Source organism: Dipodomys merriami, unplaced genomic scaffold (assembly GCF_024711535.1).
Source record: "Dipodomys merriami isolate MVZ:Mamm:240054 unplaced genomic scaffold, mDipMer1.0.p SCAF_32, whole genome shotgun sequence".
In the NCBI taxonomy this organism is placed as follows: domain Eukaryota; kingdom Metazoa; phylum Chordata; class Mammalia; order Rodentia; family Heteromyidae; genus Dipodomys; species Dipodomys merriami.
The window spans coordinates 8,607,320-8,624,672 of record NW_027204715.1 but is presented as its reverse complement, the minus strand read 5'-3'; the positions used below and the strand labels follow the sequence as shown (position 1 = coordinate 8,624,672).

Sequence of the window (17,353 nt, the reverse complement as noted above, 5' to 3'; positions counted from 1 at the left end):
AGATAAGGTTTCACTGTATAAATTTTGGGGTGAGGGGGATACAAACACTTAGACCATAGCATCCTCTGAATAGTATTTTAAGTTTTTAAAGTAATTTTTAAAGCCCTTGAAAGGATCATCTACACCAAATGACTAAAAAAACTACAGCATAATTAATCTCATGTGTCCTGTAGAATTTTTTTCATGAATTATTATATATTATAATATTATATTATGCTATTTATAATATTGCATATTATAAATCATATAATATTATAAATAACATGTCATAATGCACAGAAGTGTGTCCAGCCTATGCCCGCATCAGACTAACCAGAACAGAGCGCTGAAGACGAGGTGGCAGTGGCTAGGTGCTGAGCCCGTGGTCTGTGTTGGGATGTACGTGAAGTATGTGAATTCTTAGCATTATGACTGCATATATTTGCCAGTCTTGTTCTGTAGAGGTGAAAATGGAAGCCTGAAAAGATTGAAAGATGTGCGAGGACTGTTTATCAAGAAAGTGACCAAAGCGAATGTTTTAGCTGTTATTCCTCTGACTCATAAATCTCATATTTGCCACAGCCTACCAAACTGTATGATTTGCAATATGTCAACCACATGTGGACATTGTGTGTACTTTTCTTTCCATGAGAAAATGCATGCCATGCCTGAATTAAGAAGGTCAAGAATAACTTCCCATTGGGAAATCTCCACTGGCTGGATGACTCGTCACTGGTTCCAGAAATTGGCAATGTGTTAAAAATTCTTTGGAGAGGGGAAGGCAGCTCCTCCAGCTGTGCGTTTGTCTCACGGGCTGTATCTCCACATACCCAGTAGTTATCACTCCTATGTCTGGCTTTAGGAAAGCTGGAAAATAAAGCATAGATGTAAATGAGCAGCAATGGTTCAAGGGTTGGATACAAAAAATTGGGAGACGGAAAAATGGAGAGGGGGGGAGAGAGAGAGAGGAGAGGGAAAGAGAAAGAGAAAGAGGTAGAGAAGGAGGGAGAGGAAGAGGGAGAGAGGAAGAGAGAAAGAGGCGGAAGTGGAGGCACATAGAGAGGAAAGAGAATCCACAAACCAAACTCTGACCTGTGATAGCAAGTTGACTGGAAAGCTACCGTTAGGAAAATGCAAGTTCATATGTTGGTCTTGCTACTTTCTTGAGAAGTAGCTTTGAGCAGGCCATTTTATATTTTCAAATTTCGGTTTTTCAATCGATAAAAAATAGTAAAATTTATGTCACAGTCAAAATACATGTGAAGGTGACTGTGAAAAGCACTGTACTTGCGTGTGACTCCTCTTCCACGCTGGGTGAGCAGTTGTGATTATGAGAAGTGAGAACTTCGCGTCTGCTTACCCCACGAGGACAAGGCCTGCATCGACGAGATTAATGCACCTAGAAGCAAATGGGACACGAGGGCCCACACATCAAACTGCTGGTGTCTCTATCGCAGACTTCCTGATTCCCAGAATGGTTGTGTAGAAGCAGCATATGGTGTTCTATTACAGTACCCAAAGGGTCTAAGGAAGGTATTCTGCTACTGGTTCTATTCACCAGTCAGATGACAATGGATCTGTTTAGGTGACTTTTTACAATTTCTGTAGCTTTTTGTCCTTTATGATTTTTCCTCTCTTTATGATTATGTGGTATAGGCCTATTTTAAAAATTCATTTTATTTTATTTTTGCCAGTCCTGGGGCTTGAACTCTGGGCCTGGACACTTTAACTGAGCTCCTTTTGCTCGAGGTTAACACTCTAACACTTGAACCACAGCATCACTTTCAAGTGTGTGGTATAACTGACATTAATATTTCATTACAAAAATATGCCATTTTTGTGCTTACCCTTACTTTCCCCAAAACTTACATACAAGACACAAGATGCAGAAATCAAAAGCAGTGACAAAGGAGGGGGAAAAACCTCCAAAAGCAAAATAACAAAATAGTGTGACAAAGGGTGAACAAATGTAGTGTAGTGATACTCACTGGACACCATGTTGAAAATATGCTCTACAACTTGTGAGGGAAGGAGGTTGGGAGGGAAAAACTGGGAGAAGATGAAAGAGGAAGTGAAACTGTTCAAAAAGAAGTGTATTCATTTCCTGACTGGTAACTGTAAGCCTTTCTGCATCACCTTTACAATAAAATTAACTAAATAAAAACAATATGACAATTTTACAAAGCACCAAGATCTTAACTTTTTGGGGGCCAAAGCAAGAGTTTATGAAACGAGGAGAATGAATATCATTCTGTCATCTTGTGCATTTACTGTGAATGATTCCTTTCTTAGGTATTTATGCATCAAGGGCTTGCTTGCTCTGGTGACTTGTTATTCCAAGAATAGGTCTTTCACTCAAGTAACAATCATTGCTTTTACCCCATTGTGCAGCTTTGGAGCCCTCCTCCAAACACAGAACAATGCTTTGTCCAGCAAAGAACTATCTTTCTTTTCCAAAAACAGCCTTTCCCATAATCTACTGGAGAGTACCTTAATTCTTTTCAGTTTGATGGAAAATAGGCAGTTGCCATGGGAATTAGTGCCATATTTATTCACCACAATGCTATTGTCATTAGGTCTTTAACTGCTCCCTGGAGTTAAAACAATCTGCTTTCACTTTATGAGCTCATATTTCCATTTAAATAGCTTGAAGGCTACATTTACCTCGTTATAAATATACTAAGATGGATTTGGCAAAAGACAACAATTTAGTGGTGCTCACAGTGCATGGATAAGGCAGAGATTGGCTCAATAAACAATTTGAGTATTATTATTTGTCTATAACCTACTTTGTTCCATGAAGGATTTCTAAAGATGGCCAAATGAATTGGTTATCTTTATAAGAAAAATGCATAGAGCTTATTTTTCCTGTAGTATTTTGCTGGATTTTATCTATTAAATAATACAACTTATCCCATAGATAATTTCCCAGCTCTCTGATTTAACTATAATTGCTTACCTATTGAGTTTTTCTGAAGTAGCAACAATACTATTTTTAATGTGTCATTTATTACTTTGGGTGCTGGGACAGCGATGTGGGTTTTGAAGACTCAGAACCATGGACAGCTGTCCCTGCCATATGGGAATTTTTGTTATGGATCAGTTGAGGGAATGTGTATGATGTGGTTTAGATCCTTTGGACTGTGCTCAACAAGGGTGATAAGACTAAATACATATGTTTCTAGAACAGAATCCTTTGGGCATGCAGAGAGCTACTGAAATAGGTGGGGGAAATTCTCTATAATTAGCTGTGTGTGTGTTGGGTTCTTAATACTGGGTTAATTAATTTTGAGCTATTAATAAATTGACTATTCTTAATACAGATGATAGCTGCTCATTTAGTGACCCCTGCCTTCAATCCCGTGTATTTCCCACACTGATGTCATGTCACCCAGGCTTCGCTATTCCTATTTTATAGATTTGGAAATGGAAGATCAGATGACATATCTAGACTATGGTCAATTAGAACTAGGGTAGCATCTGACATCTGTCTAATTAAGAAGCTGAATTGCTGATTATTTAAATATGGTTTTGTGACATAGTCTATACATTTATTACATGTTAACAATACTGCTCACTCTGATTTATATTCCTGTGCTTAAGAAATGTCAAGCTAGTAAAATAATTACCATGAAAATGAACAAAAATTTTTTTACTATGGAGGATGGAAGCCGGAGTCAAGTAGAGAGCCTGCCTCAAAAACACAGGTCTGCGAGTCCAACCTCCAGAACCAATTAGATTGTTTTATAGTAAAAGAAGAAAAGAATGGATAACTTCCTGTGTTTAATTTTAAAGGTGGTGCCTCATTGGATCTTAAAGCCTGTCCTCCCAAACCATCCAAATGGATCCTGGATATGACTTGGCTGAATTTGGTGGAACTTAGCAAGCTCAGGCAGTTTTCAGACATCCTTGATCAGGTAGCTTATTCTGTGACTACAGTACATTTAAGTGAATGTCATGAAGAGCTTATTGGCTTGCCATTAGCTACCATGTTTGTGCAGGAAAGAGGCCCATTAATGTTGTCACTCTTGATGGCATTGCATGCGCTTGCCCTTCCTGCGGTTTATCCACACTCCGAAGCAGCAGCTGCACTCACTGCAGACTGGTCCTTCGGGAGGAAATGGAGCCAGAAGTTTAGCTGGTACTTCCTTGAGCTGCATACTCAGCGTCACCAATGGAAGGTCCACAGAAAGAAAAGCCCATTGATTGAATTAGATTGAACAGTTGCATATATTTAAACGACTTCTCCTTTCTAAGGATTAAATAAAATGAAATATGAACATTATCCACCTAAATACTCAATTGCCTTTCCTTCCTTTTGTCTTGGTCCCTCTTACTCTTCTTTTGCTCCTCCCATCACATTGTTTTGCCTCTGCACCCAGGAATGGACCCCAGGCAGGCACTGGACCTCTTACCTTTACACATTAGCATCCTTTGATTCCTGGTGGTTTGTATGTGCTGGATTCATGGAAGTTGGGTATACAGAATTGGATTGGGAATAGCCAGAAAGCAGGTTCTTGATCATCAGGTGACCCTAGAAAAGTAATTTTGGCCACAAGAGGGCATCCTTGACCACAAGCTGAAGTTTTATTTTATGGTCCCCTCCCCCCACCACCAGTAAATGTCCCATGGTTGATTTTCAGCTTTCTCAGTTTTAGGTTCGCCAGATGTATAAGTGCTGTTATGTTTTGATTTTTTAATATTGGCTGAGATTAAAAAAATATTACCATGTATTTAGGGTATAACCCATTCTTTGTGGTTAAATAAATTATTTAGGAGATATTAGTGTCCTCCAATTCATTCTTCCCTGGAGTGGTCCTGGTGACCTCTCTCAGACCCCTGTCTGTGTAAGAAGAAGTCACTGACTTCTGGACATTGTATTTTAAGCCTGAACCATGCCACAGTATGTTATAGTCTTGTATGATTAAAAGAGATTAGTTTTATTCTTACGTGATGATTCTATAAATATTGACCTGGCTAGACAAAGAGGCACCTCTGAGGCCTTCATCAAAGGGAATATACCAGAGAGCATAAAATTTTATTTAATCTGTAGATGCTGTTTGTTTATTCTGTGTTTGTGATACGCCTGTTGCTGTGACTCTTGTCTCCCTTTGATTTCTAAGCTCTAGAGGAGAACTACACCATGTCCTTTTACTCTTTACCAAACTCCTAAAGGTAGCAGACAGCCGAGCATCTATTTGATGATGAATATAAAATGGAATATCTCAAATTACTCTGTCATAATGGAGTATTGACCCAAATCCTGCTTATTCAATAACAGCTGTGTATTAAATGTCTTCCTTTGTGTCCAGACTGGCTCAGGGAAATTAGGAAACATGAATGAATAAGGCATGTTTTTATAGAACAAATCAGACTTCTTTGAAATAATGCAATTGAGCTTCCATTGATTTTTTTATTAATCCTTGCAGATTTGTTATGAGAAAGGATACAAGAAAGCAAACACCCCAGGCAGGACCCTTCCTATTGCAAAAGCTGGCTGTAAACGGCCAGTAATACAGACTTACATTAGAGCAAATCACATATGACTTCCTACTACCAGATTTGTGCACTAGGATATAAATTTAAAAATAGCACACATGTCTGGAGAGGTTAAAAGGTTTCATGAAAACTATTCATCAGTACTACTGAAAGATTTTTCAGCGTGATGTGACATGTTACCTACCTTATGCTATTTTCAGATATCAAGAAATGAGAAAATGTGGAAAATTTGGTTCGATAAGGAAAACCCTGAGGAAGAACCGCTTCCTAACGCCTATGATAAATCTCTTGACTGTTTCAGACGACTTCTCCTTATTAGGTCCTGGTGTCCAGATAGAACCATTGCCCAGGTAAAAAGTTCATATTAAAAGAAACATAGGAGAATGTTTCAAAGGAGTATTTTTCTTTAAAATTTCGAGAACTGTTTGGCATGTTATTTTACCAATGAGAATTTCCTTGTAGACTTTTCTGTAGTTTTCTAGCAATACAAATGTGAACAATGGAGAAATAAACCACACATAAAATACTGAGGTATACATTTGGCCTAAGTGATTTATTAACCTCTTTTGGTCCAAGTTGTCAGACAAAAGAACTGGAGAAAACCATGATTCTTAGCCTGGCGTATAAACACAACACCCAGATAATGAGGTATTCTTGTGTATAATTTTATACTAACCCAAAAGTGATGTGGCTGCACCGTTTTGTGTAGTAAATCATAAGCAGGGGAAGACAAAATCCTTAGGAGGGGGCGGTTCAGAGGGGAGCACCCTCTCTTACTCCTGTGGTCATTTCTTTAGAAACTGTCACCGCTCGGGATGTAAAAAAGCACATTGTCCTAAAATGGTTTCAGTTTTCCATGTTTAAATGTGGAACCTGCCTCTCAAAGATTGTTTTCCAAGATCTTTAATCCGTTTTCCCAGCACCGAAGGGATTTTGGATTTGGTTTCATGATTAAAACGTGAACTCTAACATTCAGCACAGGTGGACTCCTTACAGGTTTCTGTAGCGAAGCCCCAGGGTACAGTCTTCTGCAGTCTGTAATAGAACGCAGCATGCTCCCCCTTCATTCTCTCGAGCAAGCCGTGAGAACATACCCACCTCCAGCTCCACCCAGGGCCTGTGGAATCATAGAAATAACCAGATCCAGTGATTTGTTGAGAAAAGAAAAATGAGTTTTGCCACTCAGGGCACTGAGATCTCTACTCCTTTCAGTTTTTCTTTTTCAAGTTCATTACTTTTATTCTGCCCAAATGGATTGTGAAAGGCTTACCTTTTTTTGTTCTCCTTCAGGGTAATATAGAAGGGAAAGTTTGGCTGTAATAGTCTTTCTCCTTTCCTTTCTTCCCTCCCCTCTTTCCATCCCTTCTTCCCTCCCTGCTGCCTCCCTCTCTCTTTTATTTTGTCACTTTCTCCTTTTTCTTTTCTAGAAATCTCTGGGATTGGATGTGGGGATGTAAATCAACAAAGCTCCTTTGTAACTTTCTTATTATCTTGATCCTGTCATTCTCAGACTGTCCATAGCCATGGCTCTTAAATGATCATCCTTCTTGTGTGCCCTGGTTCATCCTGTGTATTTTAAAAGAAATGGAAGAAACTTGATATTTTTTTAGCTCTACAAGTCCAGCAGTGGCTACAGCCCTTAGAATAACACCCAAGTGCTAAACAAGGTCTAGAGGCTCATCTAGAGATAGGCTCTGTCCTCTGAAGGTTCTATTCTCACTTTGGAATCCTTTCGTGCTTTGCTAGCAGACAAATTCATGAGAAACATAATGGAGGATCTCTGACATGGACACACTCAGTCCCCATTCTCCCAATTCAGCTATAGGCTGTGCGTTGCTGCGTCTCTGCAGCTTGGCTTAGTGTCAGCATCCACGTCAGGAAACAGTTATCTGTCTGGTGGTAGGCGGGCTAGGGGTCACAGGGCGTCTCACCCCACACAGTCGGTGTCCTGAAGAATCTGCGGTGCAGGTGAAAAGGCTCTTAGACTATTTCTTTCTCTTTCTCAAAGTTTTATTCTGTTTAATTAGGACCAGATGGGTTTTAGAATTGAGGAAAGAATTACCTCTATAAGAGGTAGCTTTTTGTTAAAAAAACATCAACAAGCTGTCACTCATTCATTTAATATAGATTATTTACAGTCATTCAAGAGAAAGTTAAATTTTAAGTAACAGAAAAATTCTTCTTTGGCATACTTTTTAAAAATTTTATTTATTTATTTTACTGTTTTTTAAAGGTGGTATACAGAGGGGTTACAGTTTCATAAGTCATGTAATGAGTACATTTCTTTTTGGACAATGTCACCCCTTCCCTCTCTCTCTCTCTCTCTCTCTCTCTCTCTCTCTCTCTCTCTCTCTCTCTCTCTCTCTCTCTCTCTCTCTCTCTCTCTCTCTCTCCCAATTTTTCCCTCCCATTTGCACCCACACATTGCATAGTTCATTTTCAACATAGTGTCCAGTGAGTACTATTGCTGCATTTGTTTACCATTATTCCCTCCATTTCTGTGTCCTCCTCTTACCCTCCCAAAGACAGATAAACAAAAAGACAAAAAGAAAACAACAATGAAAAAAACCCAGTGTTTCCATTTTCTGGGGCTCATTTTGGTAAATATTATTTTATTTGATCTGAGCCACCTAAGCACTGCGCCTTTGTGTTCCTCTCCTGAGAGTATCTTCCTTTAGTCTCACTGTGTTTGAGAAGTGTTGCAGAAGCCTGGCTGGCCCATACCAGTTCATACTGGCTCAGGCGTCATCCTGGATGTTCTGTGGTTGTCGGGAGGTAATTTGCTCTTTCCTGCTCCACAATTCCTGCATGTGTGTCCACTTCATGCTTCTTATCATTGTGACTTGCCTAGCTGACTTTGTGGCCTAGATAGAGCTACTGAGTCCAAATAATAGCTCAAGCTCTTTTCATAAATAGGTCTCCTCTGGTATACTTTTACAGGGTTAATCAACATTATACTTCAATGTCACCTTTGTAACATAAAACTTGAAAGAAACCTTTTACCCTCTCATCTGAGTAATAAACTCAGATAACTCCCTGTTGGAGGGAGTATCCACATAGCAGGGGGAGTCAGGAAGCAGGACAACTTGATATTCAATAGTGTAGACTCAGCTGCCACCCAGTTCCCATCTCTTACCAGGACAGCAGGTGTTGGTAAGCTAGGTGATTCCTCATGGTCACTGCTCCTCCAGTCTCACCTGTAAAAAGGAAGACTAGGAGAGAGGAACATACCAAATGTGTGTGTGCGAGCTCAGAGTCCTGGATTGTAACAAACATTTTGAGGTTGGAGAACAAGATATTCAATAGGAGGACGGGATGTGATATAGTGGCCACATCCAACTCTGGATGATGCTTTTAAGTCAAAGGTAACAATTTAACAAGCCTTCCTCCCCTTGAGCTCAGGTCCATCCGAAGTAGCTCTTGTTCAAGGGATTTTAGCTCTCCCTAAAGCTACTTTTTATTCTTCTTTAGGAAATGATTGGGGAGTCTCTTTGTGGCCTTTTAGAATGTTGTGTTTAGTGAAATCCCTGTTTGTTTTGGGAGAATGATTCATCTAAAGAGAGAATCTGGATTTTTTTAACCCTCTGGGAGAAGACATGGGAATTGAAGGAAAATATTTGGGAGCATCCAGCATGTCTCAGGGAGAGAGCAGTGAATCAGCATCATCCTGAAAATACTGCTCCTTGAAATATACCTCTTTCCCTTGCCTGAAAAAGGACTGTATTGTTAGTAGAGATGATTTTAATGGTGGTTAATAGAGTTGATGAAGTAATTAATCCTATGGACAAGGGTTTCATTTAGATGACAAAATTAACAGTGAAAGAGTTGAACAAAAAAAAATGTAAGTGATGATGACAATGAGAAGAAAGATTAGGGGTTAAAAATTAAAAATCATTCAGCAGTTTGGGTTCTGAACCTTTAGGTCTATGATTTCTCTTGACAAGTCGTATGTCCCCCCATCTATAAAATGAACATATAAACAGACAGCAAACAAAACAAGGAAAAGAAGTGTCTATCCTATTTTCCTGGCAGAGTTATGATATTGCAAGGGACATCTTAGAAACACTTGGCGAGCACATTGCCTTACATGCCGGAAGGAACTGGAACTCATTTTGCTGACTTCTGGACTGTTCTTGGCAGGCCCGCAAGTACATCATGGATTCCATGGGCGAAAAGTATGCAGAGGGCGTGATCCTGGACTTGGAAAAGACTTGGGAGGAATCTGACCCACGGACGCCACTCATCTGTCTCTTGTCCATGGGCTCGGACCCCACAGATTCCATCATTGCTTTGGGGAAGAGATTAAAAATAGAAACCCGTTATGTGTCCATGGGCCAGGGCCAGGAGGTCCACGCTCGAAAGCTCTTGCAGCAAACCATGGCAAATGTAAGGCTAAATATCGAGTTTCACAAACACTTCGAGATTATGATGTACACGTGATAGATGGTTTTATTAAAAATATTCCATAGGTTAGGTAATGGGGAAATCATTATTACATGACTTAAAGTCTGCCTGAGTTGCTTTATACAAAAGATCTTCTTGGCACACACAAAATATACTTTTTTTTTTTTGCAAAAGATGTGACTTATTATTTGTTTCTTAGAGTGATCAGATTTCCATGTAAAAAGTCTTCCATATTCTAGAGGTCTATTCTTGGTTCCCAGTATTCTGAGAATGCAGGAGGAAGAGAAGATAGGTAGCAGGTATCTAAATTCAATTGATAAAGCCTCTTCACACGCAGCGTTCTTCAGTCTAGACCCCATCCGTTCTGTCCTCTGTAGAAATTCAACTTTCCATCTTCCATTAGAGAAAGCAGGGACATGTTAGGGGTGGCACTTTCAATTGTCTTAGCTTTTTCCCTCACTTCCAGAGAAACCTGCTGCTGTTGGTTCTTGAGCGTCTTGGGGAATTATGGATATATATCAGGTTACATCTCAGCTTTCCCTGTATTCCTCTCATCCTCATTCTCTTTATGCATAGGAGTCATGACTTAAAATCGTCCCTTTTATTGTAGTTTAGTGAATTTTAGAATGGAAGCTGATCTACCTGGATGTTTTCAGCCAGTCACCATTCCTTGGTATTTCCGTTGTCTCCTCTTACATTTTTACTTTGGTTACTACTATAATTGGCATGGTTGTATACCATGAGACAATTACAAAGAATGAAATCAGCAACAAACCCCGATAGCAGCTCAATTAAACATTGCTGTAGCCTTCAATTTGACCCAGATTAAATCAAAGCGACTAGTGATTCTGTACAACATTTCAATTACTTAATTTTGAAAGAAAGTCATCATTGGAATAACTGGGTGCAGCACAAAATAATTTAATTCCATTTCTTGTTGTTGGCTTAGGGAGGATGGGCACTTTTGCAGAACTGCCATCTGGGACTTGACTTCCTGGATGAGCTCATGGACACAATCACAGAGACAGAGTCTGTGCACAGCGCGTTCCGCCTGTGGATGACCACCGAGGGGCATAAGCAGTTCCCCATCACACTTCTTCAGATGTCCATTAAATTTGCCAATGAGCCTCCACAGGGCCTCCGGGCAGGACTGAAAAGAACGTATGGTGGTGAGTCTGGGGATGCTGTGGAGTCCAGACAAGTTTTTGCACATAAATTAATTAGTGAAGTGGAATTAATGAGTCGAACTCTTCTTAGCTGCTGGGGGCAGTGAGCATCTTCTCCCAGGCGTGGGGAGTGGATGCAGGCACGATTCATGAATCCGGCCATCATCCCATGCCTTCTGAGGTTATCTTTTCCTGATATTATCCTTTTGGAGTCTGGGCTGTTCACCAGCTAGACAGTGGCCTTCTTAAGTGAACATGAAAAAAATGGACAGTTTTATGGCCTGTCTGCTTCATAATGAAATAAATACCGGAGCCTTGCCAATAGGAGAGTGAGCTGCAATCACTTCCAACTTCACTTACATTAGAGCTACATGTGAGAACATCAGCCAAATTCAAAAGGAGGTGGGAGCAAGCAAACTGGGCAAATAACCTCTGGACCCGGGCATGTGCTTTGGTCTTGGCTTTTTCTGTGTTGCATAAATGTCATATCTGGGCCTCATGAAAAGAACGTGGAGCTTGGAGTAAGATATATCGATTTTGTTCTTTCCTGCTGACAGCCTGCTTGCATGCCTGGTGCTCCTCCCTGAGATCACCCATATGTAAAGCAGGAACAGTAAAATCCATCAAGAAGTGGAAGACATTATAACTAAAGCAATGTACTTGACAATAATAAAGTAATTTTTACATTTCAATTTAAAAATATGCCAGGAGATTTTTTTGAGGGGCTCTAATTAGAATCAATTCTCACCAGTGTAATATGGTAGTGTTAGGATAAGACAAATGGGAGGATACTGATAAAGAATTAAGTACATAAATAAATGCATAATAGTAATTATTTGGGACATGTACTTAGATTGCATTTAGTTCTCATATACCTTATTTAATTACTGTTGAATTAATAGTCGGCTTCAATTATGTCTCAGATAATGATTTAGTAATTATTACTAATAGCTATAATAATAATAATGACATTTATCTTAAGTGTCATTTTTACTCATCCCTGTTTTATACTCATGTCAGCACATTAGGAACTCCTCCACAAAGCATCTGGTTGTACCTTTAGTTGTACAGGGATTTCAATTCAACAGGTGAGTTTATGAATACATTGTATCTCAATCGAAGTCACCTCTTCCACCCTTTTTTACCATCTGTCCCAACCTCACCCATTCCCTTAAGTTCCTAGTTTTATTTTTCACCTATGTACATTGACTACTAGGACTTGATTCATCCACCCTTCCTCTCTGCATTAGTCTGCAGGTCAAGGACCTTCCCATTTCTGATAAATAAAAATGTTTTGTCAGAAAAACATGTTTCTTTCTCAGAGAGAAATGGTCTATGGATATACAAAGCTTAAATTATAATTATTATGTAAACTAAACGGAATAAAAATGTCAAATTCAGGGTCCTTTGATACCAGAAATTTGCAAAAGTAATTGCTTATAAAGGAAGTAGAAAGTGATAGCATCTGGGGGATAATAAGTCTATTCATCTGATTGACCACCTAGGGGTGAGCCAGGACCTGCTGGACGTGAGCCCTGGGGCCCAGTGGAGGCCCATGCTGTACGCAGTGGCCTTCCTGCACTCCACGGTCCAGGAGAGGCGCAAGTTTGGCCCCCTGGGGTGGAATATCCCCTATGAGTTTAACCAGGCGGACTTCAATGCCACCGTGCAGTTCATCCAGAACCACTTGGACGACATGGATCTCAAAAAGGTGCCGCTGTGTGTGCTGCCTAGGGACGCTGGGGACTGGGGTGTGGGTGGACACGCTTTCAAGACCACTTTGGAGTGAGTCATGCAAGGCTGTGCTGTGCTCAAGGGTCTTTAAGTCACAGAGATAAGTGTCTAGACACTTGTCTCTTGATTCAAGGAAAAAAAATAGACAAGCTTCCATGATCACTTTATTTCTTAAACCTAAGTTGACATCCTATGAAAGACAACTTGAAAGGATTTTTAAAAAATAGGGCTGAAGCATGGAATGGAGAGAAATTGTTTTTAAAATCTTAAAACTAATACCAGGTGCTGGTGGTTTATTCTATTTTTTTTTTTTTTTTGGTTGGTGGGTTTTGAACTCTGGGCTTGGGCGCTGACTTGAGCTCTTCAGCTCCAGGCGAGCACTCTACCACTTGAGCCACGGCACTACTTGTGGTTTTCTGGTGGCTAATTGGAGATAAGAATTTCATGGACTTTTCTGCCCAGGCTGGCTTTGAACCTCAATCCTCAGATCTCAGCCTCCTGAGTAAGTAGCTAGGATTACAGGTGTGAGCCACTGGCACCCAGTTTAGTGATTTATTCTTATAATCCTAGCAACTCAGGAGGTTGAGATCTGAGGATTGCAGTTTGAAGCCAGCCTGGGTAGAAAGAATCTGTGAGAATCTTATGTCCAATTAACCACATAATGCCAGAAGTGGAGCTGTAACATAAGTGGTAGAGTACCTACCTTGTGCAAAGGAGCTCAGGGACAGTGCCTTGGTTCAAGCCCCAGTGCTAGCACAAAAAAGGAAATTCTTAAAACCAAAACCACGAGTCTAGATTGTGATTAAGGAGTACGTGCTCTTCAAAGAACTGAGTATTTTCAAACAGCCAACTTTAAAATATTAATATTAAGGAATTAAAAATGTGAATGCATTTAAGAAAGTCTCATTTTAAATAGTGAACATGAGTACTTTGAGTAGCTCTTCATTTTGTTTGGTTTAATTTGTGTCCACATTCTTCATATCACTGATGAAGAAATCAGGCTGACTGGAAGACCTGGGACAGTGTGTACATGATGTTCCAAGGCAGGGAAACCAAAGGTGAGATGGTCCCCTGCTCCCATGTCACTGTCCTCTAAACCTTCCCAGGGCGTCTCCTGGACCACCGTCCGCTACATGATAGGAGAAATCCAGTACGGAGGGAGAGTCACTGACGACTATGACAAGAGATTGCTGAACACATTTGCCAAGGTTTGGTTCAGTGAAAACATGTTTGGGCCAGATTTCAGCTTTTACCAAGGATACAGCATTCCAAAATGCAGCACAGTGGAAAACTATCTTCAGTACATCAAGGTTTGTGACATGTCAAGAATGTTTCACCTTTGTGAGATTTATTTACACAGTATGTACAGCACTGAAGATGAATTTCTAATGGGGATATATATATACATATATATATATATATACATTTGCTGTAACTGGATTTTTTTATATTTCCATGTTTACTTCATGATCGAATCGCTCACCTTTCTCTCTCTCTCTCTCTCTCTCTCTCTCTCTCTCTCTCTCTCTCTCTCTCTCTCTCTCTCTCTCCTCTCTCTCTCTCTGTTGTATGAATTCTTTCCATGTTTACCTTCTCTTTTGATGCCTCAGTGAAGAATTTTCTTTGGGGAGATGGTGTGGACCAGATATAGGAAACTATAGAAGTCATCAGTGCTCTGCCTGGGACACCTCAGGCACCACTGCTAGAAGGCGAGTGGCAGCTTCTAGACTCAACCTGCTCTATTTTTTCTTCTCCCAACCCATTTGTCTGATCCTGGGATGGCCATTGCTAACCTATCAGATATGATGTCCAGGAACTTGCTTTGTATAAGTGTTTCTTTCAAGACAGAACTTCTTAATGTTGGCGGTATTGACAGTCAGGGCCAGATGTTTCTTAGCTGTAAGGAACTGTCTTTTGTATTGTAGGGTGTTTAGAAGCCTCAACAAGACACCACTATCATTGCTGTAGCCCGTTATAAGTCCCAAAATGTTTATAGCTATTGCTAAAAAGCCCCAGAGGAGTAAGATTGCCCCTGGTCGAGGACCATTGCTGGAAGAAAGAATAAGGTAGATTTAAACAGAAGATGTGGGAATATGTTGTAAAAAACAAACAAAAAACCTACAAAAATAACCCTTGATTTTCAAAGTAACTTCATTTTCTGTCTCTATATCTTAAAGTTATTGGACTGTGATTTAGCAGTCTCTTTGGCCTCTAAGATTTATCTCAGAGTAAACAAATGGAATCCCAACAGCCCTGAAGGGCTAAATTTATTAGTTTATTTATAGTTTTTGATGTATAAATATAATGATTTTATCATATATTACCACCTTTACACTTTTATTAATTCAGATCAACAAATATATTTGTCTCACTCTATTGTATGTATCTTTAAATCATTATAAGAGAATAGAAAAAGCACTTGAGAAGGTATAAATTTATGCATGCCTGTACACATATTTTTAATATACACCCCCATTTCACAATGAAATTCAGGCAGTTCATAAAAAAGCTATCATATAAAAGGAGTGAAAGGAGAGAGAAGAAGGGAAAGTATGATTAAGACAGTAACTGAATTAAGGCTAAGATATTTCATATATAGCAATATATATAAGTAGCTGAGGAAGTTTATGACTTTCTCTCACCCTCTTTCACTGTTTTTCTTGGTTTCCCTCGCAGTATTTCTCTTTTTCTACTTTCCTTCTTGGGAGAGCACAACTCCCAACCTGTGGTCTTATTTAGGCCTCTCATTTCTTGGTTATATAAAAACATAATATCTATGAAGTTTGCATTTACTTAAACTAGCTCAGAATAGACTATCAGAAAACAAAATACCAATTACCTGTTCCTTTTCTATCTCATGTATTATCCACAAGAGGAATCTCTCTGCATTTGATCAGTGTAGAGGCCTGAGTGAACCATATGTGTATTTTATGCATCTTAATGGTAACATTTTTCCAGGCTTAGTGGAGCTGAGCTCAGGACCTTACACTTGCTAGGCAGAGGCTCCACTCCTTGTGCCATGATTCCAGTCCTTTTACTGTAGGTATTTTTTGAAATAGGTTCTTGTGTTTATGCTTAGAAAGCCTGAATGACAGCCCTTCTAGTTCTCTTCCTCTGAGCTGGGATGATAGTAATGTAACACCATCCTCAGCTGTTATTGGCTGAGATGGGGGGGGTCTCATGAAAGTTCTGACTGGCCTCAAGCTCTCATCCTTCTCCTATCTGCCTCTGAATAGCTGGGACTGTAGGCATGAGCTACCTCACAGAGCTCCTAACTTTTAAGTTTTGATTTTTTTGGAGAAATCTTTAATGTTTGCAGCTTGACAGAAGTTAAGATAGATGTGGATGCTTTTCCTAGTGAGATAATATTTATCTCCTGAGATTGTATCATTTTTACTGGTGTCTGTGTTCACAGTTTTTGTTTATCTGTAATATTTGGTGTCCAGAGCTTGCCGGCCTATGACAGCCCTGAGGTGTTTGGCCTGCATCCAAATGCTGACATTACCTACCAGAGCAAACTGGCCAAAGACGTGCTAGACGCCATCCTGAGCATTCAACCCAAGGACAGTGCTGGCGGTGGGGACGAGACCAGAGAGGCGGTGGTGGCTCGTCTGGCTGATGACATGCTGGAGAAGCTGCCTGCAGACTACAGCCCGTTCGAAGTGAGTGGGTAGGATCCCGGCTGACCTCGGTCACCGTGGAGGTGTCCGCCTGTGGGGTAGTAAGGAAGGAGGAAGGAGGCAAAACCTAATTTTCTGAAATTAAGCAAATGAGCCCAAACTTGCGGTTGAACTAGAAAGAGAAAATTGTAACCCCCGGTGTCATTGTTTCAAAACATCGGCCGCTGAGAAACATGACCAGGATGTCCACACCTGCTACCCGATGACAGCGCGTGGTGTGGACGATGATCTCTTTGCTCACACTCCTCCCTGAAGTGCTTCATATGCTCATTTGGCCATAGGAAAGCAGTGCATTCTTGAGTCAACTGTGGTGTGTGTGTGTGTGTGTGTGTGTGTGTGTGTGTGTGTGTGTGTGTGCATGCATCCACACAAGCTCATGTGTAGTTTAACACACATCTTAAAATTCAAGCTTTCTTCATCCCAAGGATTCTACACCCATCTGAGTACCCTCTGGTAGTTCTTTATCCAATTTGTTTTTAAATATTGGTTATTTTGGTACGTAAGTAGTTCCTAAGTAGGTTTTATAATTATGAAAGTTAATATTGTAGACATTGTCAGTATTTTGAGCAGATTTACACCAATAATATTGTTTGGGGAAAAACAAAAACCACAGCAAGTTTTGATGAGTCACAAAGCAGGTATCTTGTTTTGTCTACAGTCTTTAGAGACCACCTAGATGAATCACATGATCCTCAGGACTCACACCTGCTATAGGATTGTGTGTGTGTGTGTGTGTGTGTGTGTGTGTGTGTGTGTGTGTGTGTGTGTGTGTGTGTGTGTGTGTATGTTGACCTTTTCTACCTAATTTTCAAAAGAATGCTGGAGCATTTTGTCTTTGGTATCCTAATCCATAAGCAGGGAATTTTGCTGCTAGTACTGCAGATTGAACTC

The 17,353-nt window shown here is 40.1% G+C and overlaps 1 protein-coding gene across 1 annotated transcript in view; it reads left to right on the top strand.

Annotated features, from left to right (window-relative positions):
- Positions 1 to 17,353, top strand: part of Dnah5 (dynein axonemal heavy chain 5) — a 211,410-nt gene that overhangs the window by 177,425 nt on the left and 16,632 nt on the right. The window contains exons 69-75 of the mRNA XM_070042196.1: positions 3,775 to 3,896; positions 5,679 to 5,828; positions 9,619 to 9,864; positions 10,832 to 11,051; positions 12,554 to 12,759; positions 13,889 to 14,092; positions 16,229 to 16,444. Of these exons, the coding sequence (XP_069898297.1) occupies positions 3,775 to 3,896; positions 5,679 to 5,828; positions 9,619 to 9,864; positions 10,832 to 11,051; positions 12,554 to 12,759; positions 13,889 to 14,092; positions 16,229 to 16,444 (1,364 nt within the window). The remainder of the gene's footprint in view (positions 1 to 3,774; positions 3,897 to 5,678; positions 5,829 to 9,618; positions 9,865 to 10,831; positions 11,052 to 12,553; positions 12,760 to 13,888; positions 14,093 to 16,228; positions 16,445 to 17,353) is intronic.